We start from the raw sequence: 26,719 nt of genomic DNA, 5'->3' as shown, positions 1-26,719 counted from the left end.
AATCAAAGTCTTGGCGGGAGTGTTTCAGAAACTGATGAACTGAGCATAAAATTGATAGGGAAACGCAGAGACCCTAGAATAACCCAGAGCATCTTTGGAAAAGCAGAGCAGCGTCAGCAGGCGTGCTCGTCCTAACGTGCAGGCCTGGTGTAGAGGCACTGTGGTTAAGAACGGGCAGCCTGGACGTGGAGACACACACAGATGGAGGACCAGGACAGGGTCCATGAAGAGACCCGCACACTCGGGGCCGCGGCCTGGACCAGGTGCGGAGGCTCCTGCTGGGGGCAAAGTGGACAGGGGAGCAACCACGTGAGGGAAAGTGACCACCGGCCGCCCTTCATCCCGTGGACGGGAATCAATTCAACATGCACCCTAAACCAAAAATGTGAGAGCTCAAATGATAAATCAAACATGTGAGAGCTCAAATGATAAAACTTCTGGAAAAAAACAGAGAAGAAAAAGAAGAGGAATCCCTGTGACCTGTTATCTCACAGCCTCTCACCTGGTGGGTGGCTCACCCACTGCCTGACCAGCCCTCATGGACCGGGGAGGGGTGGGGAATGGACCCCTTTGGAAACGGGTTAGCAGTTTTGTGAAAGTTATGTGTACCTGTCTGCCCACCCACCCAGGAAACCCCAGGCCCGTGCCTCTCCACCTCCTGCAGCATGGCACCCTGTCCGACCCCAGCAGGGGTTAAATGAAAGGAATTGTTGTCCAGATTTCATAACAGAGCATTTGTCTGAAGTCAGTGTAGTTATTTAAAAGTTCTGTGTCCAGTGAAATTAACTATGAAAAGTAAAAACAAAAAAAATTTTTTCTGGCTTTCTGATTTAAATCTTTGCATCTTTTGGAAACATTTTAAGTTTTTCATATATATATATATATTTATATTATCTAATTTTTATTTGTTGAATTTCTACCGAGTCCGTGAACTATAACTTAAAATGTTTTTTGACGTTAATGAATGTGATCGCTTTCATTAAAACTCTCCGCCTACACAACAACTACTGTGCCCACAGGACCCTGCGAGGCTGATTGAAGTCGAGTGCCTGGAGTATGAATTGGAAGCTGTAAGACTGGAAAATAAAATTAAAACCTATACCCGAGAGGCTGTGGAGGTAAGCTGTGGACCGGGGGCCTGAGCGGATGCCGGGACCTTGTGCAGGCCCCTGGACCCTGTGTGTGGACTTGGCGCCCGGTTTGAGGAGGGGCCCTGATGGGCATGGGCCAGCCTCCTGTGCCCCAGTCTCCCCTGTGAGTGTGGCATCTCTGGGAGGAAGCCCGGGGGCCGGGCGGCCCTGCCCTGCCGAGGCCAGCTGAAGTCTTCCCGCCTGGCCCCGGCCCCGGCTCTCCTGGGCCCACCCTGGCTGGAGGGCCCGTGGCTTCATGCAGCCTGTTCCCGGGGCAGCAGCTGGGGGCTGGGATGAGATGGGCCTCCAGCCAGGCCCTCGTGTGGCCTGTGTGGAACAGCCCACCCTCAGCACGCTGATAACATGTGTCCTTGGAGAACACCGAGTCCCCCGAGGGCTCTTGCCACCCTGACTCAGGTCCAGGCAAACAGGCATGCCCCTGCCCTAGTGCAGGGCCTGAGGGGCTCCAGGGAAGTGGTGAGGTCATCTCAGGCATGGGGAGGTGGGGACCCCTGGGGGGGTAAGGGGAGACCCCTGGGAGGTTGGCAGGAGGGTGGGAAGGGAGGAGAAGAGGGGGCCCCGAGGCCTGGCAGAAGCAGGTTCAGAGGACCCTGGCGAGCGTTGCTCCCTTGGTGCCCACCTTGGAGACCATGGGCTTGTCTAGAATGTTCCTCTGGGGGTTGTGGGGGGTGCTGGTGAGCACGATGGCAACTTGACAGACAGCGTGAGCTCCGCAGCCTGTCTGCCCAGTGCAGAGAAGGAACCCAGCGATAGCTGTGTCTGTGCTAGAATCCTGATGTTGAGAAAGGGAACCAGAATGCATTGAAACAGGATGAGGGCAGCTGGCGTTGCTCTGGGGCCCCGGTGCCCACTCCCTGGACCGGCTCCCATGACCCCTGCCCTGGCCTGCCCGGCCTGGCCCGGGAGGAGCTCTGCCAGTGGATGAGCAGCCCAGTGGGGGCTCTGGGCCGGTTCACGCGCTCTCTTTGGGCCTGGGCTGTCCCCGCCAGCGCTGACCTAGAGGGAGGTCGTGGCTACCTGCTGGCTGCCTGCAGGTGCTGGCAGGTGGTGCGGTGGGGCCGCAGGGCTGTCTTCTGCCTCTGCCAGCCGAGGGCTCTTCAGAGGCACCGACCAGTTCACAAGGCTTTGACAGATGCTTCTTGGCAGCCAGGAGGCCCGCGGTCTGAACCCCAGACCTGCTCTAAACCCCGTGACCCGGGAGCAGCACTAGGGCAGGCCCCCTGGAGCCAGAAGTCAGGCCCCCAGACATGGCTGGGTTCAGGAGCCCGGGCAGCACCAGAGGGCACTGAGGCCGCTGCACAGGCTGAGGCTGGCCGGCCCCTATCTGCTGGGCAGGGCGCATGGAGCATAGGCTCCAAGAGCTGTTCTTCGGGCAGCGGCTGTTAACGGGCCACGGGCTTTGTGAGTACACGGGGCCGGGAGGCAAGCAGCCTCGCGCATAGGGGTCACAGAGCAGACGCTGGCACGGCACGCAGTGCCCATCCGAGGGCAGATCCGACGGAGCCAGGGCCCTCTCCAAGAGATCACGCGGGCCACTTCTACCGGCAGACTCAGACTGGGGGCCCGGCCCACCTGCGTCATCCGGGGCTCGGGGGCAGGCTGGGGCTGCCCAGGCTGGCCGGCCTCACACTCGGGCGGCTGTGCTGTGTGCAGGCCCAGCTGGACATCGTGCAGAAACTGGACGTCACGCTGCAGCGGGCCGTGCGCCTGGGTGAGCCCCGGCTCGTCCACACCGTGTGCGCCACCCAGTGGAACACGTGCCTCCCGCTGCTGCAGCACAACCTGCGCCACCACCTGCGGAAGCCGCTGACCAACATCGCAGATGTCCTGGAGAAGGCGGACAGGTGGTGGCCTGTGCTGGCCCCGGGGTGGGGGGCGGGGGCGCGAGGCTCGGGGTAGGGATGGAGTCCAGCTCATCTTCCCAGAAAGAGGGCAGGAGCCCACGGCGTCGCCCAGAGGTGGCGGCTCGAGAGGCCGCCGGCCGTGGGGAGGTGCCCTGGGGCTCGGGCAGGGCCGTGCGGGGCAGACGGGGATGCCCAGGTGGCACCCGCCTGAGCTCGAGAGGGGCCGAGGGGAAAGGGCTTCGTCAGGAGGGTCCTGGGCTGCGTGGCGGGTGACGTGGTGGACATGGGCTGTGGGCGCAGGCGTGGGAGGGGAGGGGTGGGATGGGTGAGCAGGGAGGGCTCCGTGTTTCTCCTCTCCTGCCCGGGCAGGACGCCCCCGGGCGCTGGTGTGCTGCAGGATGGTCCCTGGCAGACACGGGGCCGCGAGATGGGGCTCGGCAGAGGAGAGGCGTGCAGGGTCACCTGGGAGGGCGTCCAGGTGCAGGGATGGGCCGTGGGGGCAGCTGCCCCGCCCCCGTCTGCTTCGGAGATGAACTGTGCTGTGTGCTGAGTCGCTCAGCCATGTCCGACTCTGTGCGACCCCATGGACCATAGCCAGGCTCCTCTGTCCATGGGATTCTCCAGGCGAGAATACTGGAGTGGGTTGCCATGCCCTCCTCCAGGGGATCTTCCCGACCCAGGGATTGAACTCAGGTCTCCCGAATTGCAGGTGGATTCTTTACTGTTTGAGCACCAGGGAAGCCCTGAGATTAATCAGGGGTGAATTTTGTCACCATCGTGAGCCCTCCCTTGGAGCAGGGTTCCCGGCAGGGGAGCCAGGGACCTGGTCATCAGCCTGTGGTCTGGCGGCTGTCTGTAGCAGCACCCTTCATTTCCTGCGGGCACTTGGGGATCTCCTCTGTGAAGAGTTACATCTCTCTTCACATCTGGGATTTTTATTCAGAAGGAGAAACTATTTTTAAATGAGTAAAAATCCCAGATGTGAAGAGAGATGTAACTCTTCGCAGAGGAGATCCCCAAGTGCCTGCAGGAAATGAAGGGTGCTGGTTGTGTGATAGCTCCTCGCCCAGGCTCCCGGGCTCCCTGCAAAACTTCCACAGCCCCACCCCCTCATGTGACTCACACCAAATTCTGGAGATTTCATGCAGCCCATTAGTTCTCTTTTATTTTGCAAATTCTCTAATTTCTTCCTCTTTAGCCTATATTTTAAAATTTTAATGACATCCTCTTCCAAAAATATCTTATTGTCATATTTGTTTGGTTTTTCAAATAACACCTGGTTGCCCCCCTTGTTTTCTCTGACAGTTGTTTTTCTGATTAACTTTATTGTGATATAATTGCACACAACAGAATGAACACATTGTACGTGTCCACTTGCGGTGTTGTTTCTTAACCATGGAGGGCTGATGAATGCTTCTTCAACTATTGAGAGGAGCTCTGACTTTTCTCTTTTGATCTTTAATGTGGTAAATCATGCTGACTGGGTTTTGAGTAGTGAACCAACCTTGCCTTCCCTGCACGGTCTCGACACGCATGCTTTTTTCTGTATTGCCGGGTTCTTTGTCCCTTAGTGTGGTTAAGGGTTTTGCGTGTATATTCGTGAGGATGTTGGCCTGTGATTTCTTCTTTTGTAATGCTTTTGCCAGGATTTGACTTGAAGGTCATGCCGACTTCATTAAATGATTTGGGAAGGTGGGAAGGATTCTTTCTCCTTTGCTTTCTGAAGGAGTTTGTGCAATATTGGTGTTTTCTTCCTTAACTGTTGGACAGAATCCAGTGAGACTGTCTGAGCCCTCTGCGGTGTTTCTCTCTCCATCCTTCCAACTCTCATGCTGTGGACCTTTCGATTTAAAGCGTAGGACACAACTCTTAACATCATGTCTTGTCGACAGCATGCAGCTCGGTCTTTTTTTAAATTGCGTGTGGTCGTCTCTGCCTTGTGATTGGATTGTTTGGCCCCTTTGGGTTTAGTGTGACTTCCAGCTTGTCCGCAGTCTCATCATCTGTTTCCGCCTGACACTGTGTTCTGCTGCGGCTCTGTCCCTGCCTTCTGTGAGGCTGCTTGAAGTTCTGCCACTGTGGTTTTTCTTCGGTTGGTCGGCTCATCTGTCCACGGCACCCCTGGGGCGGGAGGGGCGTCACCATAGGGCTAACAGGGCATGTCCCCCTTCACCGGGTCACTGGGGGGAAAAGCCTGTCTGCCTGCCCGTCGTCCACCCCACTGTGTGGCTATTGCTTGTCTTTTACTTCTAAATGTGTTATATGTTCATCTTACAGTGCTGTATTGCTCTTAGCAGCTGGTGGTGTTGTTTTTAAAGAAAATTACAGAAAAAAACAGTCTCTTATATTTGCCACTTCCTCGGCAATCCCGCAGGCTCTCCCTTCCTGCTTACCTTCAGATCCAGGTTTCTGCCTGTAGGTATTTCAGCCCAAGCGGCTTCCTTTATTTCTTCTTGTAACGCATGACTGCTGGTGAGGAATTCTCTTGGCTTTTGTTGACCTGAAAAATGGCTTTCACTTACCATCACCTCTGAAGGTTATTTTCACCAGTTATTGGATTCTGGGTTTGTGGATTTTTTTTCTCTTTAAATACTTTGAAGATGTTGTTTTCTTCTGGCCTTAGTAGTTTCTGCTAAAAACCCAGGAGTTATTTTAAGCGTGGTTCTCCTGAATGTAATATGTCTTCCTGTCCCTTCTGTTTTCAGATTTGTGTCTCTTAACTTTTGCTTTCTGCATTTTGCATATTACTTTGCTGACAAAGGTCTGTCTAGTCAAAGCTATGGTTTTTCCAGTAGTCATGTATGAGAGTTGGGACTATAAAGAAAGCTGAGTGCCAAAGAATTGATGGTTTTGAACTGTGGTGTTGGAGAAGACTCTTGAGAGTCCCTTGGACTGCAAGGAGATCCAACCAGTCCACCCTAAAGGAGATCAGTCCTTTGAATCAGTCCAGTGAATATTTACTGGAAGGACTGATGCTCAAGCTGAAACTCCAGTACTTTGGCCACCTGATGCAAAGAGCTGACTCATTGGAAAAGACCCTGATGCTGGAAAAGATTGAGGGCAGGAGGAGAAGGGGACGACAGAGGATGAGATGGTTGGATGGCATCACTGACTCGATGGACATGAATTTGAGCAAGCTCCAGGAGTTGGTGATGGACAGGGAAGCCTGGTGTGCTGCAGTCCATGAGTCAGTCGCAAAGAGTCGGACATGACTGAACGACTGAACGGAACTGATTCCTTAGAGCCTTTTTTAAAAAGGCTTTCTTGGGGTTTGCTGATATACTCAAATATGTAAGATGATATTTTCATCAAATTTGGGAAATTACTGGGCATTGTTTTTTTAAGTATAGTTCTGCCTCATTCTTGCTCCTTTGGGGGAGTATGAGTTACAACATTGAATAGTGTCTTAACTGGTCTCTAAGACTCTGTCCATTTTCTTCTGAGAATTTTTTTTTTATGTGGATCATTTTTAGAAATCTTGTTGAGTTTGTTACAGTATTGTTCTTCTGTTTTATGTTGCGGCTTTTTGGCTGCCAGTCCTGTTGGATTCTTAGCTCCCCAACCAGGGATCAAACCCACACCTCCTGCAACCACTGGACTGCCTGGGAAGTCCTGGCTCCGTTCATTTTTTAAAAATCTTTTTCAATATATTCTTCTGGTGGGATAATTTCTATTGATCTGACTTCAGGTTCACTGACTCTTTTTCTGCTCTCCAGTCTGCTGTTAAGCTCAACCAAGAATTTTTTCATTTCAGTTATTACAGAATTTTTGCTGTAATATTTCCTTTTTTTCTTTACTGAGATTCTGTATCTGTTCTCTCATTAGCAATGTTTCCCTTCAACTTTTTGTACATATTTATTTTTGTACTGTAACGTTTGCATTAAGGACTTAGCTGCTAAACCTAGCATCTGGCCCATCTTACATCCTGACTGTGGGTTACCTTCTCCTGTTCCCTGGCGTGAACTGTAGCTGTTTACTGTGTACTGAACAGCGTGGTTGCCGCGCTGTGGGGTCTGTGGGTTCTGTGGGGCCTGTGGGGTCTGTGGGTCTATGGGGTCTGTGGGGTCTGTGGGGTCTGTGGAGTGTGGGGTCTGTGGGGCCTGTGGGGTCTGTGGGGTCTGTGGGGTCTGTGGGGTCTGTGGGTCTATGGGGTCTGTGGGGTCTGTGGGGTCTGTGGAGTGTGGGGTCTGTGGGGCCTGTGGGGTCTGTGGGGTCTGTGGAGTGTGGGGTCTGTGGATCTGTGGGGTCTGTGGGGTCTGTGGGGCCTGTGGGGTCTGTGATCTTTTCAGGAAGTGCTGCTTTTTGCTTGCTTTCGTGGGCACTTCAGTTACCGGCTGAGAGGTGGCTCCCTGTTTCCTTGGCTGTCTCTGGAAGGTCATGGTATTTTCCAGCCTGCACCGTGTTCCCTGCAGGCTCTGACGGCACGTTCTCTTTGGTGGGTCAAGAGCTCTCTTCCTGGGCCCTCACTCCTGGGGAGAAAGCCCGTGCAGTCTCGGCTGACGGGTGAGAGAGCAACACCCAGCTGTCTCCTATCTGGCGGGCAGGCCAGCAAGAGCTGGTCCGGTTCCAGTCCCAGTTCCACTTCTCCAGCCCCGAGCAGAGGCCACCCTCTCTGGACTCCCTGCCCCGGCTCCGTGGGTCCGTACTCCGCCTGCGGTGCCTCAGGACACTGTCTCCAGGAGGCCACAAGCATGGGCCTTTTCTGAGTTTCCGGCTCCAGGGCCCCAGGCTAGCGCTGCCCAGACCTGGGGCTGTTGGGTCCAGCTTCACGCCTGGCAGAGACCTGGTCACCACTGGAAGCAGAGTAGCTCTGAAAATTACTCATTTCGAGTGCTCTTCGTCTGCTCCTGTTGGTCCTGTTGTGGCAGGGGTGGAGCCTCTCTGCGTCTGCTCTGTGTGCTGGCCTCCTCTGTGCGCCTCCTCGAGCCGGGGCCTTGCTGGCTGGTTTCTGGAAGGACTGTTCTGCTGCGCTGCTCTTCAGTCACTCTTGTCAGACTCTTTGTGACCCTAGGAACTGCCGCACGCCCAGCCTCCCTGTCCTTCACCGTCTCCCGCAGCTTGCTCAAACTCATGTCCGTTGAGTCGACGGTGCCATCCAACCATCTCATCCTGTCCTCAATCTTTGCCAGCATCAGGGTTTTTTCCAATGAGTTGGCTCTTCACATCAGCTGGCCAAAGTATTGGAGTTTCAGCTTCAGCATCTGTCCTTCCAGTGAATATCAGAGTTGATTTCCTTTAGGATGGACTGGCTGGATCTCCTTGATGTCCAAGGGACTCTCAATCGGCTTGCCTCAGCTGGCTCCTGGGTGGTTCAGCCCGGGACGGGTCTCACGTTGCAGATTCAGGCTCAGGCTGCCCCTGAGCACACCCCGAGGCCCTGGGCCTGCTCCCTTCTGCGGGCCTCCTCTCTCCCTGCCCCAGAGGGAAGGGACCCGTCACTGGCTACCGCCCAGGCTTCCAGGCAGACGCTGTGGACCCAGTCCCCTGATGGGAGCGCAGACCTCACCCTTGACCTCACCTGGGTGCCTGCTCCTGCCCACGACGCCCAGGTGCCCTGACTGCTGCCTCCTCACCCTCGAGGCCACAGGCCCAGCCTGTGACGTGCTCGCCTTGTTTCGGTGGGGGCTCGGCCCACGAGTCCCCTTGCACTTTAACTGGACCCAAGTCACCGGCCATGCTGATGCTCCTGTGCAGGGCAGGGGCTGTGCGGGGGCTGCAGGTGCTGTAGATGGAAGACTGTTTATTGCTTTAGACGCAGGCGGCTCCAGCAGGGACACAGCGGGAACAAGCGCCAGGCAGGGCCCACAGCCCATGGACGCGTGGCTGTTCTGAGCTGGGATGTGTGAGCCACGGCCGATAAGATGGAGAGACTCAGAGCAGAGCAGAGAGGGCCCCGCCCCCCAAGGCAAAGCCTGGGCCTCAGTTCAGTTTAGTCGCTCTTTGCGACCCCATGGACTGCAGCACTCCAGGCCTCCCTGTCCATCACCAACTCCCAGAGCTTGCTCAAACTCATGTCCATTGAGTCAGTGATGCCATCCAACCATCTCATCCCCTGTCGGCCCCTTCTCCTCCTGCCTTCAGTCTTTCCCAGCATCAGGATCTTTTCCAGTGACTCAGTTTTTCTCATCAGGTGGCCGAAGTATTAGAGTTTCAGCTTCAGCATCAGTCCTTCCAATGAACACCTAGGACTGATCTCCTTTAGGATGGACTGGTTGGATCTCCTTACAGTCCAAGGGACTCTCAAGAGTCTTCTCCAACACCACAGTTCAAAACCATCAGTTCTTCAGGGCTCAGCTTTATAGTCCAACTCTCACATCCATACATGACTACTGGAAAAATCATAGCTTTGACTAGATGGACATGTTGACATTTGTCCATGACTAGATGTTGACAAAGTAATGTCCCTGCTTTTTAATATGCTGCCTAGGTTGGTCATAACTTGTCTTCTAAGGCACAAGCGTCTTTTAATTTCATGGCTGCAGTCACCATCTGCAGTGATTTTGGAGGACCCCAAAATAAAGTCTGTCACTGTTTCCATTGTTGCCCCATCTATTTGCCATGAAGTGATGGGACCAGATGCCATGATCTTAGTTTTCTCAATGTTGAGCTTTAAGCCAACTTTTTCACTCTCCTCTTTCACTTTCATCAAGAGGCTCTTTAATTCCTCTTCATTTTTTGCCATAAGGGTGGTGTCATCTGCTTATCTGAGGTTATTGCTATTTCTCCTGGCAATCTTGATTCCAGCATGTGCTTCCTCCAGCCCAGCAGTTCTCATGATGTGCTCTGCACATAAGTTAAGCAAGCAGGGTGACAATACACAGCCTCGGCCTCAGGCGGCACTGAGCTCACTTGCTGGTGACGCTAGGAGCCCCCGCGGTGCCGGGCACCCTGGCTTTCACGCCTTGGCCGGTTCTGGCACGGACCCAGCTGGCTCACCTGCTGCTTCTCAGCCCTGGCGCACCAGTGGTCCCTGAGATCTCCCGGGGTCCGCAGGGCCCTCCTCTTCGTCCCTCGTGTGGGTCCTGGCAGCAAGGCAGGTGGAAGGCGGGGCTGGAAAGCCCGGCACCACCCCTGACGCTGTCTGCACCCCCAGCCTCGCGGCCCAGCTTCGCTGCCAGGTGCACCTGGAGATGGCGCACATCGAGGAGGACGCGGACCGGCTGGAGCCCGCCATGGAGCACCTGAAGAAGGCCATGCTCCTGGACGGCCTGGGGCTCTACCAGGACAAGATCAGGATGGCCCTCAACCGCCTGCAGCTGTGCACCACGCTGTACCAGGTGCCCGCGCGCGACGAGGACAAGGCCACCATGGCCATTGAGCAGGTGCGCGGGCTCGGCTCCCGTGCGGGCGGGCCTGTCAGACCCCAGGGGTGGGCGGGGCTCGGCTCCCGTGCGGGCGGGCCTGTCAGACCCCAGGGGTGGGCGGGGCTCGGCTCCCGTGCGGGCGGGCCTGTCAGACCCCAAGGGGTGGGCGGGGCTCGGCTCCCGTGCGGGCGGGCCTGTCAGACCCCAGGGGTGGGCGGGGCTCGGCCCCCGTGCGGGCGGGCCTGTCAGACCCCAGGGGTGGGCGGGGCTCGGCCCCCGTGCGGGCGGGCCTGTCAGACCCCAGGGGTGGGCGGGGCTCGGCCCCCGTGCGGGCGGGCCTGTCAGACCCCGGGGGGTGGGCGGGGCTCGGCCCCCGTGCGGGCGGGCCTGTCAGACCCCGGGGGTGGGCGGGGCTCGGCTCCCGTGCGGGCGGGCCTGTCAGACCCCAGGGGGTGGGCGGGGCTCGGCTCCCGTGCGGGCGGGCCTGTCAGACCCCAGGGGTGGGCGGGGCGCCGCTCAGCATGCGGTCTCCCCTCTGCAGGCGAAGAAAGCGATGCCCAAGGACAGCGTGCGCAAGAAGCGGGCGCTGCTGGTGAATGCGGGGCTTGCCCTGGCCCCCGACACCTTCCAGGTCGTGCTCGATGGCGAGAACGAGGCCAAAGGTGCGCAGGTGCTCTCGGTGGGGGCGCCCGCCCACCCGGACCTCCACCTCCATGGGCCTCTGTACCCATGTGCAGCCTCCTGCTCCACTTTTCTGCCCTGACTCGTTGGGGGGCAGGGGGAGCCTGTCTCCTGGGCCGCACGGCCCCGCCCAGCGGGAGGCAGTGGCACCTGTTTCCTTCCTGTCCCGCCAGGTGTGAGGGCCTCGGGCCCTGAACGGCAGGCACCCCGGGCACACGGGGCTTGGTGCGCTGCACCCAGCGAGGGCTCGGGCAGGAGAAGCGGGCTGACGGGCAAGGGGCTTCAGTGGGGTCTCCACCAGCCAGCTCCTGAAGACCTGGGCATGGGTGGCGGGAGTTGGGGGCCAGCCTGGCAGCTCATGCCACCAGTCATTCTGCCCACCAGCTGCTCTTGGTGCCTGGAGTCCCCTCCCGGACAAGTCACATTTAGCGAGACCTAACTCTCATGAGATCCAACCAGTCCATCCTAAAGGAGATCACTCCTGGGTGTTCATTGGAAGGACTGATGTTGAAGCTGAAACTCCAATGCTTTGGCCACCTGATGCGGAGAGCTGACTCATTTGAAAAGACCCTGATGCTGGGAAAGATTGAGGGCAGGAGGAGTAGGGGCCGACGGGATGAGATGGTTGGATGGCATTGCCGACTCAATGGACATGGGTTTGGGTGGACTCCGGGAGCTGGTGATGGACAGGGAGGCCTGGCGTGCTGCGGTTCATGGGGTCACAAACAGGCGGACATGACTGAGCGACTGAACTGAACTTTCATGAAAAGATGAAAAAATGTCCATGGGAGGCTCTGTCCCACCCTGTCCCGAGTCCCACGTAGGCTGGTTTCGGGAGTGTCCCTGACTTGCTACATCAGCACCCCATCCCGTTGTCCCCCTGCAGTTTCCACCGGGAAAACCCGGGGCCGCTTCACCTACCTGTTTGCCAAGGCGCGGCACCACACGCTCAGCCTGGACAAGGCGGTGGGCCATCTGCGGCGCCTGGGGGGCCAGAACGACAAGGAGCGGTGAGCGGCCTAGGGGCGTGGGGCCTCGGGTACGCTGCGCCGGCCCACCCTCCCCCCACCCTGGGTGGACCCTGGCCGGCTCCCGGAGCAAGCTGTGGCGTGCACATGTGTGCAGGATACACATCTGGGCAGAGCTGGCCAAGGTGGCCCGGAAGCAGAACGTGTGGGACGTGTGCCGGACGGCCAGCCGCTTCTGCCTCCTGTACGACAGCGTCAAGGTGAAGAAGCCGGCCAAGTTCAAGCGAGGTGGGTCCCTCCAGCCGCACACGGGCGCCCGCACTGGCGGGCTCTTCCCAGGCACTGTGGGGTCACTGTGGGGTCCACCAGAGCTCAGGAAGGCGTCATGGGGCTGGACCCTCCAGGCAGAGGCTGGGCGGGAGCGGCCCTCCACCATGAGCACTGGGTCTGGCTGAGTCTGGCCTGCAGGTCCCTGGAAGCGGTGGTCTTGGGGATGGTGAGGACACAGGGGCATGCCAGGGGCCCCAGGGGGCAGAGATGTGGGTGTTGTGGGAGCGATGGGGGCTTCTTGAGGGGCAGAACAGCACATGCAAAACCAAGAGCTGAGCTGTCTGTTAGGGAATCAGCTGGAGGTTCGCTGAGGCCAACCTGGCTTTGGGCAGCCCTCGCCGTCCCTACAGCCCTGTGCTTGGGAGGCCTCCCAGAGACGCTGCCTCTCACCCCGCCCCCCTTCTTGGGGACCATGCCATCACTGAGAAGCACTTCAGGCTCTGACAGGTGGCACCCTGGTGTTGCAGGCAGGAAGAAGAAGGGCTGGGATGGCCCAGGGCTGGACTCCAGGGGCCACTCGGAAGCCACCCTGCAGAAGCAGGCGTCCCCCACGCTGCTGCGCAAGTTCGCGGAGGTGGGCTTCATCAGCGCCGAGGTGCGTCCCCTGTATCTGCACAGACGTGACCCTCAGCATCCAGCCCTGCTCCCCAAGTGGCCTGTCACTTACAAAAGTTTTCCTGCATTCTTGGGAGGTTTTCTGGAAGAAAAATATGTCAAAATGTATGGTGAGGAGTGTTGATATTAATTGTCCTTTGAAGGAGTGTGTGAACTGTGAGTCCCCAGTGATGTGGGTCCCAGGGGCTGGTTGGTACTGGACCTGGGTGTGTCCTGGCCCCGAGTAGCTTCAGTAGCACTTTGAGTCAGGTGTGAGAGAGAAACCTGGCTTCTGATGTCATCTCGGACGCTGCTGGGGAGCAGCCCCCACAGCGAGCCTGGCCCCTTCTGTGAGCACGCGGAGACCCCAGGTCAGCCTGGGAGTGGGGGCCCGTGTGTAGCACGCAGAGACCCCAGGCCAGCCGGGTGGTGCAGTGGGGGGCCTGCACGTGCACGCAGCGGTGAGGCCACTTGGGGTGTTTTCTTTTGGGGGTCGCGGGAGCAACCCAGCGTAACCCAGACAGAAGGCTCCCGGGCTTGGTCAGTGAGGGCCTGCCGGTCACCTCCTGAGGGCTGGGCCAGTGCTGCGAGTGGGGGCAGGTGGGTGGGCCCGGGGCCCCAGGCGAGGCACCCGCCCCCGTTGTCAGTCCTGTCTCAGTTCCGTCGCCCTGCCCAGGGGCCTCGGCCGCCTCCGGGGCGTCTGTGCACGGCCGCAGAGGACGAGGACCAGGGCTCGGTGGCCCCTGAGGCGTAAGGGGCGCGTGTCCTGGGGGGCTGCGTCTCTGAGACGCAGGTGTGTGGGGGAGGACCTGTCCCCTGGGGCAGGGCGGGTCGGGGGTTGGGAAGGCCTGTGGGCACCGTGCCGGCCTCTGCTCAGGGGCCTCTGGCCACTCCGTCCTCCGCAGGCCACTGTCCACCTGCTGCGGTCGGAAGGCGTGCAGCTGAACGACCGGCCCACGCCCCCCGAGGACATGAGCCAGCACCCAATGGGCTACATACCCGAGTGCCCGGAGGACAATGCCGAGTGGATCGTGTACCGGTGGGGGCGCCGCCCGCGGGGCTGGGGGCGCGAGGCGGGGGCTGGGCTGAGCGCCGCGCTGAGAGGCAGGGGCCGCTGCCCGGCATGTCTCGTGGCTCACACCGGGCCCGTGTGGCCAGTCTTTCCTGTCACTAGTGGAAACGGGGTGTGAGGGGGTGGTGGTCATGGGGGAAGCTGTCCCGCGAAGTCCATGATCAGGATGAGGGTCTGCAGGGAACCCGCAGAAACCTCGTCCACATGAGAGGCAAGTGCCATTCAATCAGGAGAGCGAGGTGCTCTCGTAGCAACAGTATTTTGCTGTTTTCGTCTGAAGTGAACGTGGCAGTGAGTGACCGTCCACGGGGCCGTCCTGGGAGCCGAGGCCCTAGCTGCCCACTGACCGCAGGGATGGGTCTGCCCCACTGGCTCCCCTGGTGGCTGGGCCCTCATACGTGCCCGCTGTGGGGGGCCTGCATGCCCTTTGCCCGGGAAGGGCTCAGGGAAGGACCCCAACTCTATGCAGACGGCATTTGTCTGGAGGTTTCAGAGCACAGCCTGGGGCTAGGGCCAGGCTCTCCACAGCTTTTGTACAGCCCGCCAGCTCACAGTGGTTTTGACATTTTTTAGTTTGTGAAACTCAATAGCAAAAAAGACATAACAGAGAAGGGACTGTGTAGCTGTTAAACCCCAGGGTACCTGCTGTCTGGCTCTTTACGATAAAGGTTCACCAAGCCTTGGTCTGAGGCCAGTAGGTGCCCAGTGTCCATGCAGACCGAGGAGGGCGGCCTGTGTGTGATAGGCCAGGGAGACGGGCGCAGGCAGATGTAGAGGTGGACAGGCAGCTTGCAGGCCTTGGTCGGGGGTCCAGCCTCAGACAGGGATGGGCAGGGAGATGGGAGGGCCGGGGGGAGCCAGGCAGGTCCTATCCTTCAGCAGAAACGACAGGCAGCCCCTGACAGGGCAGCCTTCTGAGCTCCGGCTCCAGGGATGGCTTCTCGGTGGCGTCCGAGTGCCGGCTCAGGCAGAGTCTGGCTCCCGGAGAGCCTGACGGATGCCTCCCGCAGGAACTGGATAGAGGGCCTCTCGCAGCACGCCATGAACTGCTGGCTGCGCTCCGCCGACATCGGGCAGGAGCTCCAGGAGCCGTGGATCGTGCAGAACGCCGTGGTCTACGTGCTGAATCATAACCACCACCTCCTCAAGGCTGGGCGGCAGCGGGAGCTCCTGGACGCCTTGTACCACCTGCTGGGCATCATGAAGGCCGTGGGCCACAGCGGGTGCGTGAGGCTGCCCAGGCTCCGTCCTGCCGCTGCCAGAGACCCTGGGCTTCAGGCTGGGAGCCGGGGGGCAGACGTGCGTCCCCTTGGGGGAGGAGCATGTGGGGCCACCAGCACCCAGCGCCCAGCAGTGATGGGGCTTCTGTCTAACTGGCTGTGTACTCCAGGCAAGACATGTACCCTCTCTGAGCCGCAGGCAGGCACGTGGGGATTGCTTGGGCGCCCTCATGCCCACACGCGGACTCCCAGCCTGTCCCAATCTTTTCCAAGCGGAGGGATTCTGGGAGAGGTTGACAGAGGCCGAGGTCTCACAGAAACAGGGCTGGAAGCTGACCTGGGTCCCTGTGTTTCCTTATCCAGCTGAGAAACGTGAAAGCATCAAGTCAGGTCAAAGGTCAAAGCTTTCCCTCACGGTGACCTAGCTTTTGAAGTCCTCTTTGTGTTTTCTGTTGGTTTGGCTTTTAGTCTAAACACTCAGATGTAAAGGTTTTCGACAGATCTTGAAATAGGCAGGCTCGAGTGAATCAGGACCCAGAGATGTCTGCACACGAGCACACAGCCAGAATGGGCCGTGGGGCAGGGGCCTGCCTGGCACCCTCAGCTCTCCTCTGTGCACAAGACCCCGGCAGGGTCCCCGGGACCACAGGGGTGCTGGGGGGGGCGTGCCTCTCCTTCTCAGGGGGGTGCTGGGGGGGGCGTGCCTCTGCTTCTCAGGCGGGCGTCTGTGTCTGTGCTCATGCAGATCAGGCATGTTTGCTGGTTCTGACGGTTCTGGCACTGAGAGGTTTCAAAGAGAAACAGGGAGGTTCTGGCCCAAGTCCGCTTACCTGGCGCCTGATGGAGGGCCTGCTGGACAGCCCAGTGGTGGGCATGGCGGTCGGGCAGGCCTGTGCGTCCAGGCCCCGTGGACTCCCTGGGGGTCCCGCCCACGTGGCACAGAGGGTGCCCCGCGGCCGGCCGGTCACAGCGCCACGCTGCTCCCCTGGGGCAGCCTGGCCTGGACGCACTGGTCTTGCAGGGACTCGCTGCTGCTGGCGATGCTGTGCAGTGCGCTCGCCCGAGGCCTGATCATCCACTGGATCCCGGCCCTGGTTCCCGAGAAGGCCAGGAAGCAGGCGCGCTCCAACCCACTCCACACGCCGCTGGACCCCGAGGCCGCCTCTGAAGTCAGGGCTGCCGTGGAGGTACCGCCTGGCAGGTGGGGTGGCGTGGGGAGGGCAGCTGAGGCAGTGAGCCTGGGGGCTTCTCAACTTTCCGGAAATGGGGCTTGGGGCGGGGGGCTGGGCGGGATGTGCTTTCTCTAAAAATGAGGACTCTGTAGGGTCAGGTACATCCCTGCATGGCCCAAACCGCAGAAAAATGCGATGTGAGGCTGGAGAGCAGGGCCGGTGCGGTTCAGAGTGGGACGCTGCAGAACGAACACAAAGTACGGACCCCGGTCACCGGCGGTTCCACAGTGACCAGGGCGGGGGGACGTTTGTCCCCTGACTTTACCTCCTGGTGACACGGGCTGTGGGTGGCCATCCCGGTCAAGGAGGATGGATGTTGATGGTGTTGACCAGCCCAGAGCAACACCTCCTGCAGGAGTACAAAGACCACCTCTGCCCCCTGCTGTGGGCCCGGCCGTAACATAGGACGGGGAGAAAGGACAAAGGAGCCGCCGTGTCACGCTGCGGGGGCGCCTGGGCCCTGGGAAAGCCAGGCCGGCTGCATGTCTGGCAGGGATGGCAGAGCTGGGCGGAGTGGGTGAGGGCTCAGGCAGAGGGCAGAAGGCAGCCACTTGTGAGGCTCCAGGGATCCCACCAGATAGGGAGGGGTGAGCCTGGGCTGCCCTTGCTGGGGCCTCTCCGGTGGCTTCCAGACTGTCCAGGAGAGCAGGGTATGAGGCACGACTGTTCTGTGGCTGGGTATCCGTCAGGAAGGGCCAGGCCAGCGTGCCCACGGAGGGCAGGTGGCTGCATCTGGGATCAGCTGCCCTCTGCTGTGGGGCCTGATGGAAGGGGTCTTCCCAGGCAAGCCCAGGAAGGGGGTGTCCTCAACCAGGCTGCACAGGAACAACAGGGGTGGACCTGTCAGCCCCCTGGGTTTCTGAGCTGCAGGGTCCTGAGCGGTTCACGAAAGACAGGTGTTCATGTTACACTTTAGGGGAAAAATGAAACCTCAGAAAACATGGAGCAAAATGGGGCCCATGGTTAGTTCCTGGCATGGTGGCTCCAGGGGCCAAGCCTGTGACAGGTGATGGGGTTCCACCGCCAGTGAAAGACAGGGAACCAAGGCCTCATTCATGCAGGCGGGACAGGGAGCTCAGTCCTGGCTGTGCAGCCCCCAGAACCAACATCAGCCACTGTGTCGAGGCCAATGGGGACCTGATGGCAACACCAGGTCTGGTGGGCTCACCGCAGGGTGAGGGCACGAGAGGACGCAGCCGCAGCCGCCGTGCCTCATCGCCTCAGGACTTGGCCTGTTTGGACCACTTTGCCGGCTGGACCGAGAGCCAGGTCCACTTGTATTTGCAGATGGGGTCTTGGCCCGGGTTCCCTGTTTGGATTCAGGTGTCGTGAACAAGAGCCCCTCCATTTCAGATCTGCGAGTTTGCCCTGAACCTGACCAACGGGCTGGAGCCCGAGGAGGTGGTGCCCCTGAGTGCTCGGCAGCAGCTCATTGCCACGTGGGTGAAGGGCAAGCAGCTCCTGCAGCAGCAGATCGGGCCACGGCTGGGCACGGAGGAGCAGGTGCTTTGAGCAGCCTGGGGGCGGGGCCGTGCTGGGGGCGGGGCGGGGCCGTGCTGGGAGACTTCCCGGCAGGAGCTCTGTCCTCGCTGGGGCTGCCACCCCTAGGGATGGGGCAGAAGGCCTCCTCGAGCTGCCTGGCCGCAGCCTCCCCTCCTTCCTCCAGCCGATGGCCGTGGTTCTAACTGTCCACCAAGAGTGCTGGGCTTCTGGGACTGTCCACCCGCTGATACCTCACTTTGGCTTATCTGGAGGTGCCTCCAGGTCACAGGGGGCGCCCCCTTGTCAGGGCCTTGCAGCCCCTGAGCCGTGAGCAGAAGACCACGGGAGTGAGGGGTGGGGAGCAGCCGGGGACCCAGCAGACGGGGCTGGGACATGGATGGAGGCCACGGGAGGCTCCCTCGGCCCGGCTGGAGCCAGGACACACTGCTTCAGGTGGGAAGTGAGGCTGGCGAGAGTGTGGCCCTCAGGGAGGGGCATCTGATCTCGGCAGGAGCAAGCATGGATTGGAGCTGGTTCAAGGGGGTGGCCCACCGGCACAGGACTACCTGCTGTGCCTGGCCAGTTGCCCTCCACATCTGGCCGGGTCAGTTAGCTGCCCAACCACCTTAGGGCTGCAGTGCCTGCTCCCGCTTATCTCATGAAAAGATAACTTGGAGACAGGAAGGAAGGAAGGGAAGGGAAAGTTGCTCAGTCGTATTCCACTCTTTGTGACCCCAGGGACTATACAGTCCATGGAATTCTCCAGGCCAGAATACTGGAGTGGGTAGCCTTTCCCTTCTCCAGGGGATCTTCCCAACCCAGAGATCGAACCCAGGTCTCCCACATTGCAGGCGGATTCTTTACCAGCTAAGCCACAAGGGGAGTCCTTGTGGCTTCCGTCATTGCCAAGTGTTTTGCTTCCCTCGTAGATCAGTCGGTAAAGAATCCGCCTGCAATGCAGGAGACCTGGGTTTGATTCCTGGGTTGGGAAGATCCCCTGGAGAAGGAAATGGCAACCCACTCCAGTATTCTGGCCTGAAGAATCCCGTGGACAGAGGAGCCTGGCAGGCTCGGGGTCATAAGAGTTGGGCACAACATAGCGACTAAACCATCTTGGAGACAGACTTTCACGCTAACAGCTCCTGTTGTCGCTGAAGAGCTGCTGTGTCTCAGGGCTCACGTCCCCAGCATTCCAGGCTCTCCAGCGCCCGGGCCTCATGGGCCCTCTGCCTTCCTCCCACCAGAGCACCAACGAAGACATCAGCTCCATGACCAGAGTTCTCGTCGCCCTGGAGATGTACTCCTGCAATGGGCTGGGCCTCATGGACTTCACTGTGCCCCCCTTAGCCCAGGTAGGTGTCCCCCCACCCTAGGGGTGCCACCTCCTCCCGCAGATGTGTCACCTCATATCCCACAGCTGTCCCCTCCCCCACAGGTGTCCCCTCCCCCACAGGTGTCGCCTCCTGCCACAGATGTCACCTCATATCCCACAGCTGTCACCCCACCCTCCAGGTGTCACCCCTCCCCCAGGTGTCCCCTCACAGCCCAGCTGTCACCTCCCCACAGGTATCACCTCAGCCCCACAGGTGTCCCCTCCCCCACAGGTATCACCTCAGCCCCTCAGGTGTCCCCTCCCCCACAGGTGTCCCCTCCCCCACAGGTGTCCCCTCACAGCCCAGCTGTCACCTCCCCCACAGGTATCACCTCAGCCCCTCAGGTGTCCCCTCCCCCATAGGTGTCACCGTCCTCCCCCCAGCCCAGGTGGGTGTCACTGGGTGTCTGGTGGGCATACCCAGGGGCTGTGCCCTGACAACCTACCGACTCCGGTTGGTTATTTGAATCCTGTTGTTGAGACAAGGACCCGGGTCGAGGGCCTAGCCCTGCGGCTGGAGTCCCACCCATGTGTAAAGCGCAGCACTCACCCGCCTCCCAGCAGCACCGAGGTTCCCTCAGGGCCTCCGAGTCTGGTTTCCTGAGAAACCAGACTGTGCTTTTCTGTGCTTCTCCACACTCCGCCCAGGGCCGGGCCGCCCGTGTGGCAGGAAGGCAGTGTGGACACTGCGACGTTTGTCCCCGACCTGCCAACCCACCCGGGCTTGACCGAGGTTGGCAGCTAGAGCTTCACCCTCATGGGTGGCTCAGCCAAGACCAAGTGACCAGTGGACCCGGGGGAGGTCAGCCTGCGTGCTGGCAGCAGAGACACCCCCCACTCACAGACACCCCCTCCTCCACGCGGACAGCTGGTGAAGATGGCCTCAGAGTGCACCTGGTCCGACCTCCTGGTGGAGCTGCAGACCCTGATGCGGCTGACCCACTTCACCTACATGGCCCGGGACCATGAGGCCACCATGGCCTGCTCAGAGAAGGCCATCCAGATGGGCATCAAGTACCTTCGGACCTTTAATCCGTGAGTCACCCCGCGCCTGACCTGTACCCCCATGGTGAGGCACCTCCACCGGGGCTCACCCCCCACCAGTCAGGCCCCACAGCCGCCCCGTGCCTCCCAGCCCCATGTCCGCCAGGGCGACACCTCATCCGGGGGCCCTGGGAAGCCGTGCTCAGCCGCATCCTGGGGGCAGAGAGGTGGGAAGGGTCTCACAGCTCAACCCATGACGCCAGAGAGGGAGCTTCATTTAAAGTGGTTTTGGGCTGGTGACTTAGGAGGCCAAATAAATTCAGAAGTAATTAAATGGTGATTACAGGGAAAGGAAAATGCCCCCTGCCCCCAACCTGGCTCCTCTCTACCTGGGTGCTGCCTGCAGCCTGCTCCCCAGGGCCCCCGGGGCATCTGGACGCTCCCTCAGAGCCTCGTCTGTGGCCCTGTACCCCAGGCTTCCTTCAGCTCGTAGGTAGTAAGGGCACTCAAGTCTTCTCTCTTCGCTATCATGAGCACTTCTGCTGTAAAGACTGTTTTCCTTGCGGCTCTTCTCTTAGACTTATTCTGAGTTTATTTCCTAAAAGAGGGGGTCCAGGACCCCCAGTCAGGAAGTCGCCCATTGTGGGAGCACAGTTGGGCTGGTAGTGCAGGGCCGGATTCAAGACTTTGCTTGTGAAAGATTTCCAGACGCCGCGTCCTGGCCTCACGGCAGGGTGAGGCGCATCAGATGGGGCCAAGGGCTCAGGGAAGATGGGGGGGCGGCCAGCCCAGGTGCCTGGTGAGGGGAGACAGAGAAGGCGCAGGGGTAACACACAGAACACCCGGTTGCCCGGCAGGACATCTGACACCAGGCAGGGACTTGGAGTTCTTCTCAGAAGTCTTCCTGGGGTTCCCCGCCAGGCACTGGTGTCTGCTGACCACTGTAAAGCTATGCCCATCAGCAAATAAGCCACATTTATCATGCATGAACTGAGGTTTCTAAGAGTTTTTAAAAGATTTCAGCTTTAAAGAGAACACCAACATGAAGAAATAGGGAAAATTGCTTAGGATGAGAGTGCCATAATAATATAACAGCCAGCTATCTCCCAGGAAAGGCAGGCAGGTTCAGGGAACAGCAGAGGAATTGCACTTAGGGAAATGCAAACTTTGGTGGACGACAGGAAATCCAGAAAATAAGGAGGGGAGCTTGCTTTTATATGGAAAAGGGGGTGTCAGGAGGGCCTGCAGTGACCAGAGTCATTGGAGGAGCTGGGGGTCTGAAGTGAAGAAGGCTTCCTTTTGGCTGGCTGTGACCGTCTCTACTGGCTGGGCTTTCAGAGAGCGGGAGGGGCGGAGGCACTTTTTCTGCTCCATCTGGACAGTAAGTAGAGGCATCTGTCTGGGCCGTGTGGTGGGGGCGCCCTCCCATCTGGGGCATGTGGGCGGGGAGCCTCTCTGTCTGGGGCGTGTAGGCAGGGCGCCTTCCTGTCTGAGGTAACTGAGGTGCGTGGCAGGCATGGGACCTCCCCCACAGGCCTGGCCCAACTCAGCTGTGCTTGAGGCCTCTGTGATTCATTCCACATATTGTATGATGATCTGAATGAACATTAAAAAAGTAAATAACTTCTAATATCTTGAGAAGATGTAACATTTAAAAATTAAAATGTAGTATTGTGGAAAAGGAATAAGGAGCAAAAGGAAAAGGATTAAAGACCTCTTGAAAATTAGAAAGGTAATTTCTGAAGTTGGAAATAAAGTCAATGAAGAACTGGAAGATGAAATGTGAGGAAATCTCTCAGAAAATAAATGAAGAAGGACAGACAGAAAACAGAGAAAAGCCAGAGGAAGTATGGGAACTGTACTGGAGATCCAAGACCCAACTATTGGGATTACAGGTTGAGGGAGGAAAGAGTTCTTAAGAAAGGAATTTAAAAGAGTGGTGTAGGAGAGTTCCCTGAGCAGGGGACACCCTCTCACGACTGACTCTCCAGCCCTTTGACCAGTGAGAAGAATGAAGGGATACTTGCATCCAGATGCATCACAGGATAGTCAGGTCATAAGAAGGCTATCCTATAGCTTTTAGAAGGAAGCAATCTACAAAGAAGTAGGAAATAGAAATGCAACAGTCTTCTCAGGAATCATCACTTGAAGCTAAAAGAAACTGGAGTGGTCTAAGTGGAAGTAGATTTCAACATGTAATTCTAACTCACCCAAACTTTCAGGCATCCGGATAAAAAAAGTTACTTTTAAACAGAAAATGTATTTGCCATACATCTGTTTCTAGAAAGTTACTTGAGGATACAATCTGGAAAAAGGAGGGAGTAAACCAAAAAAGAAAAAGATGTTGGATGCTGCAAATAAGAGATTCAATCCAGAAAAGTTGCCCAGCTTTGCTGCTGGCTGAGGGCCACCTCAGCCAGGATGTAGGGGCAGGACCAGAGGAGGAAGAAGGGAGAAAAGGCAATTGGAAATGCCAGAAAACACGAAAGTAATATACAGCTTGACTCTTCAGTGAAACACGTTGACATTATCATGGTGTTTATTGATATTTCTGTGTTAGGACTAGCATTTTGACAAGGAAGATTTACCCATGGTTACCCAATAAAATGTAAGGGTTACCAATTTTGACAGCACAAAAATACAGTGAAAGCACAGCTAACATATTTTAGCAGTGGGAAGAGGGAGAGAACAGGTGTAAGACCCGCATCTGGGGAGCTGAGGAGTGGGCCGTCACTTGAGGGTCTACAGGATACTCCGAGGTACAGAGATAATAAATGGGGGAAATAAAAGTGATGCCAGGGCCAGTTGTGTTAGTGAGCCAGGAAAAGTGCAGAAGGACGGTCTGAGGAGGCCATACTCTGTGTTTGCCCTGGTGAGGCTTCTGTCAGTTATGTGTAAAATTCACAAACCGGGAAACTGAGAAGGAAGCCCGTTTTTGGAGAGAAAAATGTATCCACTCGAAGACAGAGCCGAAGATTGGGGTCAGTTCTTGCTGGGAAGCAGACTGGGAGCTGGGTGGAAAGTTCTTAACCACGTAGTATGTGCCACCTTGATAAAAATTCAGAAGCTAATTTTAAAAGAAAGGAAAAGCTGGGTGAAGAGCTGCATCGTCTCCCGGGATTCATGAGGCTGACGTCCCCGCACGGCGCAGGCACAGCAGGGCTTGTCAAGGACCAGAGTGGCACCAGCCGGTCCACCTTGGTTTCGTCAGTGGTTCTTAAATTGAGTTCTATTTTGAAACAGCAGCTCCTAGCCTAGTAAAAGAGGCTATAAATATCAATGTTTACATATGGTAATAAGAGAAAGGGCAGGTGGCATGAGACGGAGTGAGATTTTCACTTAGGCCTCTGAGAGTGCATTGGTAGACTGCTGCTGCCCCCTCGCGGCGGGCGGTGGCACTGCACTCAGTGGGGTCACCGCTCCCGCGGCTTGACCGCGGACTAGACCTTTCTCTCACCCACAGCACCGCTGTCTCCAGGCCAGCCGCTGGGCGCTGGGAGGCTGGAGAGGCAGAGGCCGGCGGTCTCTTCAGGGTGCCACACCTCACGTGGTCCTGCTGGCCGCTCAAAGCCCTGTCCCTGGCCCCAGTCAGCAAGATGCACAGTCAACTTCAGCCCTGTGGCATGTGCTACAAACGATTCACCTTAAAAAAAAAAATATATATATATATATATATACACACACATATACTCACACACATACATATATACATACATGTTTCAAATTTTATGCTATTTTTCTATTTTGCAAGTTACATAAAGAAACTTAGTGTGGAATTGGTCACAGAGTAATTTTTATGATAGCATTTCACAACAATACTGCAAATAGTTTTCAGATCTTGGTGAAAAATAGTGCAGTTACTAGTCAACTAGTATTCTCACATGGACACATGACACACAGTGGGTCTCATATGGTTGTGCTCTTTGCGGCCCCATGGATGGCAGCCCGCCAGGCTCCTTCGTCCATGGGACTCTCCAGGAAAGAATCCTGGAGTGTGTTGCCATGCCCTCCTCCAGGGCAAGTGTGTAATTACCAGAATCAGTTTCATGTTTATACTATTAATGCAAAATATAAACTTCACATAGATCCCTAAAGTGAACCAACATAGGTTACCTTTCTACTTTGTTTAGCATTTTTATTTAACATAATCATTATCACTGTTGGGTCTTTAAAACTTGATAAAATACATGAAACATCTGTTTCCAGACACTGACCAGCAGATGGCCCAAGGCGGCACTTCCTGCAGGAAGAGACCATCAGACGTGAACCCCACACACAGCCTCTGCCTGGGGTTGGGGGACAGGGAGGTGGAGGAGCCCAGACAGAGGAAATGCTCAGGGGGCCAGAGATCAAAGTTGGGGCCTGCTGGGGCAGCTGACCCCACAGGATGCGGGGGAAGAGGAGGTTCTTGGGGAGAGAAGGCGCCAATGCATGCCTGGCAGAAGCAAGTGACAGAGATGAGGGAGTCCCTGTGACTCCCGGGAGTTGGGGAGCGCCCACTGAACCTCTCCTATTCAGGAAGGGCAGGCCTTGGGGCAGGGCCGTCAAGGGTTCTGCGAGACCTCCCCTAAGAAGCCTCACCCAGATCTCAGTCGGACAAGGATGAGCCACAAGGAAATCCACTGGCTGCCGGCTGCCAGAGTGAAACCCAGTCTCCCTTTAAAGGAGGCTGTCTCAGCCACGCTCTGAACAATACAGCCCCCATCCCCAGTGCCCAGCATAGCAGCAAAGGTTGCTAGACACATGGAAAAATGAGAAAACGTGTGGCCCAGGAGAAAAAGCAGTCAGCAGACTCAGACGTGACACAGGTGTTGGAGTTAGCAGGCGATGCACTTAAAACAGTGATTATAAATACAAGAAAGAAAGGGTTTTGACAGACAAATTAGTGTATAGGTGAGGAATTTCAACAAAGAAATGGGAACTATAATAAAGAACTAGGGAAAATTCTGGAAGTGACAAGTATGATCTCTGACATGGACACATCACTGGGAGGGCCTGAACACTGGCAGCAGACTGTGGAAACCGAAGCACAGGAGGAAAGGCCTGGAAAACAGGAGCAGCGCCTTCGGGGGAGGGGCTGCAGCGGCACAAGTGCAGGTGGGCTTGGAAGGTCAGAGGCCAGAAAGCAAGGTAGAAATTGTCTCGAATTAAAGATATCAACATAGAGGTCCAGGATTTTCAGTGAACCCCAAGCAGGATAAACATATAAAGGATACTGCACCTATATTTATTGTAGTCAAATCGCTGGACTACACACTCAGAGGTGACAGGAAAACCCTGAAAGGAAGGTGGAAGGGAAACAGACACATCACACACAGGGATGAGACCCAAGTTCTCATTGGGAGCAATGTAGCCAAGTGGTAGAAAAGAAAAAGCTTGGTTGGTCTAGAACTCTATGTACACCAAAAATAGTCTTCAGTAAATGAAGGCAAAATAAAGACATTTTAGACTAATTAAAACTAAGGGAATCCATCCCCAGGAGAGCCAGCGCGGAACAGTGTGCTCAGGAGGTTGTCCTGCCTGAAGGAGGGTGGTCCCTGATGGGAACTCCACTCAGGAAGCAGTGACAAACGCTGAAATGGTGGACGCGCGGCTGCGCGTTCTGTTCTTCCCCCCTTCAGTTCCTTAAAAGACACTCGACTGTGAGCTGTGCTAAGTTGCTTCAGTCGCGTCTGACTCTGTACAACCCCGTGGACTGTAGCCCACCAGGCTCCCCTGTCCATGGGATTCTGCAGGCAAGAAGACTGGAGTGGGTTGCCATGCCCTCCTCCAGGGCATCTTCCTGACCCAGCGATCAACCCCACATCTCTTATATCTCCTGCATCAGCAGGCAGGTTCTTTACCACTAGCACCACCTGGGAAGCCCTTAAAAGGCACATGCTGTTTTAAAAACAAATATATGCTGTGCCATGAGATTATCGACAAATGTGGAAGTAAAGTGTGTGATGGTGACCACACAGAGGGTGGGCTTGAGAGACGCCCGTGTGGTGGTGTCCTGTCATCCGTGCAGTGATGTGACATCAGTTCACCAGACTGTGATTAGTGAAGGGTGTACACTGCGATCACTCAAGCAAGTTCCTCAAACACAGTAAAACAAACGCCTATAATGGAAAACCCAATACAGAAGATAAAGTTGGATGCTAAAAAATATTCAATTAATCCAAAAGGGGGTGGAAAGAAATAGAACATATTAGACAAAAGGCAAACAGCAGAAGATGGAACCTGACCGCACCAAAAAAGGTGTTAAAAGCGAACAGACCAACACTCCAGGTACAATGCAGAGGTTATCCCACTGGATACAAAAAGCAAGACCCAACTGAGGTCATTTTCAAGAGAGACTCTCCAAATACAAAGACACAGAGGAACAGTTTAAGGGGGCAGAGGATGGACTCTGCCAGCCTCAGGTGTAAGAGCACTGGTGGGGCTGTAGGAAGCGCGATCAGAGAAAAGCTTCAATCAGCAAGAAAATGTAAAATCTCAAGTGT

General features: G+C 57.0%; 1 protein-coding gene across 12 annotated transcripts in view; it reads left to right on the top strand.

Annotated features, from left to right (window-relative positions):
* The window catches only part of CFAP46 (cilia and flagella associated protein 46), a 95,767-nt gene that overhangs the window by 18,040 nt on the left and 51,008 nt on the right, over positions 1-26,719 (top strand). For all 12 annotated transcript variants that reach the window (XM_070470520.1, XM_070470519.1, XM_070470518.1 and 9 more), the window contains exons 10-22: positions 1,020-1,118; positions 2,805-2,995; positions 10,089-10,317; positions 10,841-10,961; positions 11,867-11,990; positions 12,106-12,236; positions 12,746-12,873; positions 13,778-13,911; positions 14,955-15,167; positions 16,186-16,351; positions 17,750-17,899; positions 19,123-19,230; positions 20,119-20,285. In XM_070470520.1, coding sequence (XP_070326621.1) covers positions 1,020-1,118; positions 2,805-2,995; positions 10,089-10,317; positions 10,841-10,961; positions 11,867-11,990; positions 12,106-12,236; positions 12,746-12,873; positions 13,778-13,911; positions 14,955-15,167; positions 16,186-16,351; positions 17,750-17,899; positions 19,123-19,230; positions 20,119-20,285 — 1,961 coding nt within the window. The remainder of the gene's footprint in view (positions 1-1,019; positions 1,119-2,804; positions 2,996-10,088; positions 10,318-10,840; positions 10,962-11,866; positions 11,991-12,105; positions 12,237-12,745; positions 12,874-13,777; positions 13,912-14,954; positions 15,168-16,185; positions 16,352-17,749; positions 17,900-19,122; positions 19,231-20,118; positions 20,286-26,719) is intronic.

This window comes from Odocoileus virginianus, chromosome 7, assembly GCF_023699985.2.
Source record: "Odocoileus virginianus isolate 20LAN1187 ecotype Illinois chromosome 7, Ovbor_1.2, whole genome shotgun sequence".
In the NCBI taxonomy this organism is placed as follows: domain Eukaryota; kingdom Metazoa; phylum Chordata; class Mammalia; order Artiodactyla; family Cervidae; genus Odocoileus; species Odocoileus virginianus.
This window is presented reverse-complemented; position numbering and strand designations above follow the sequence as displayed.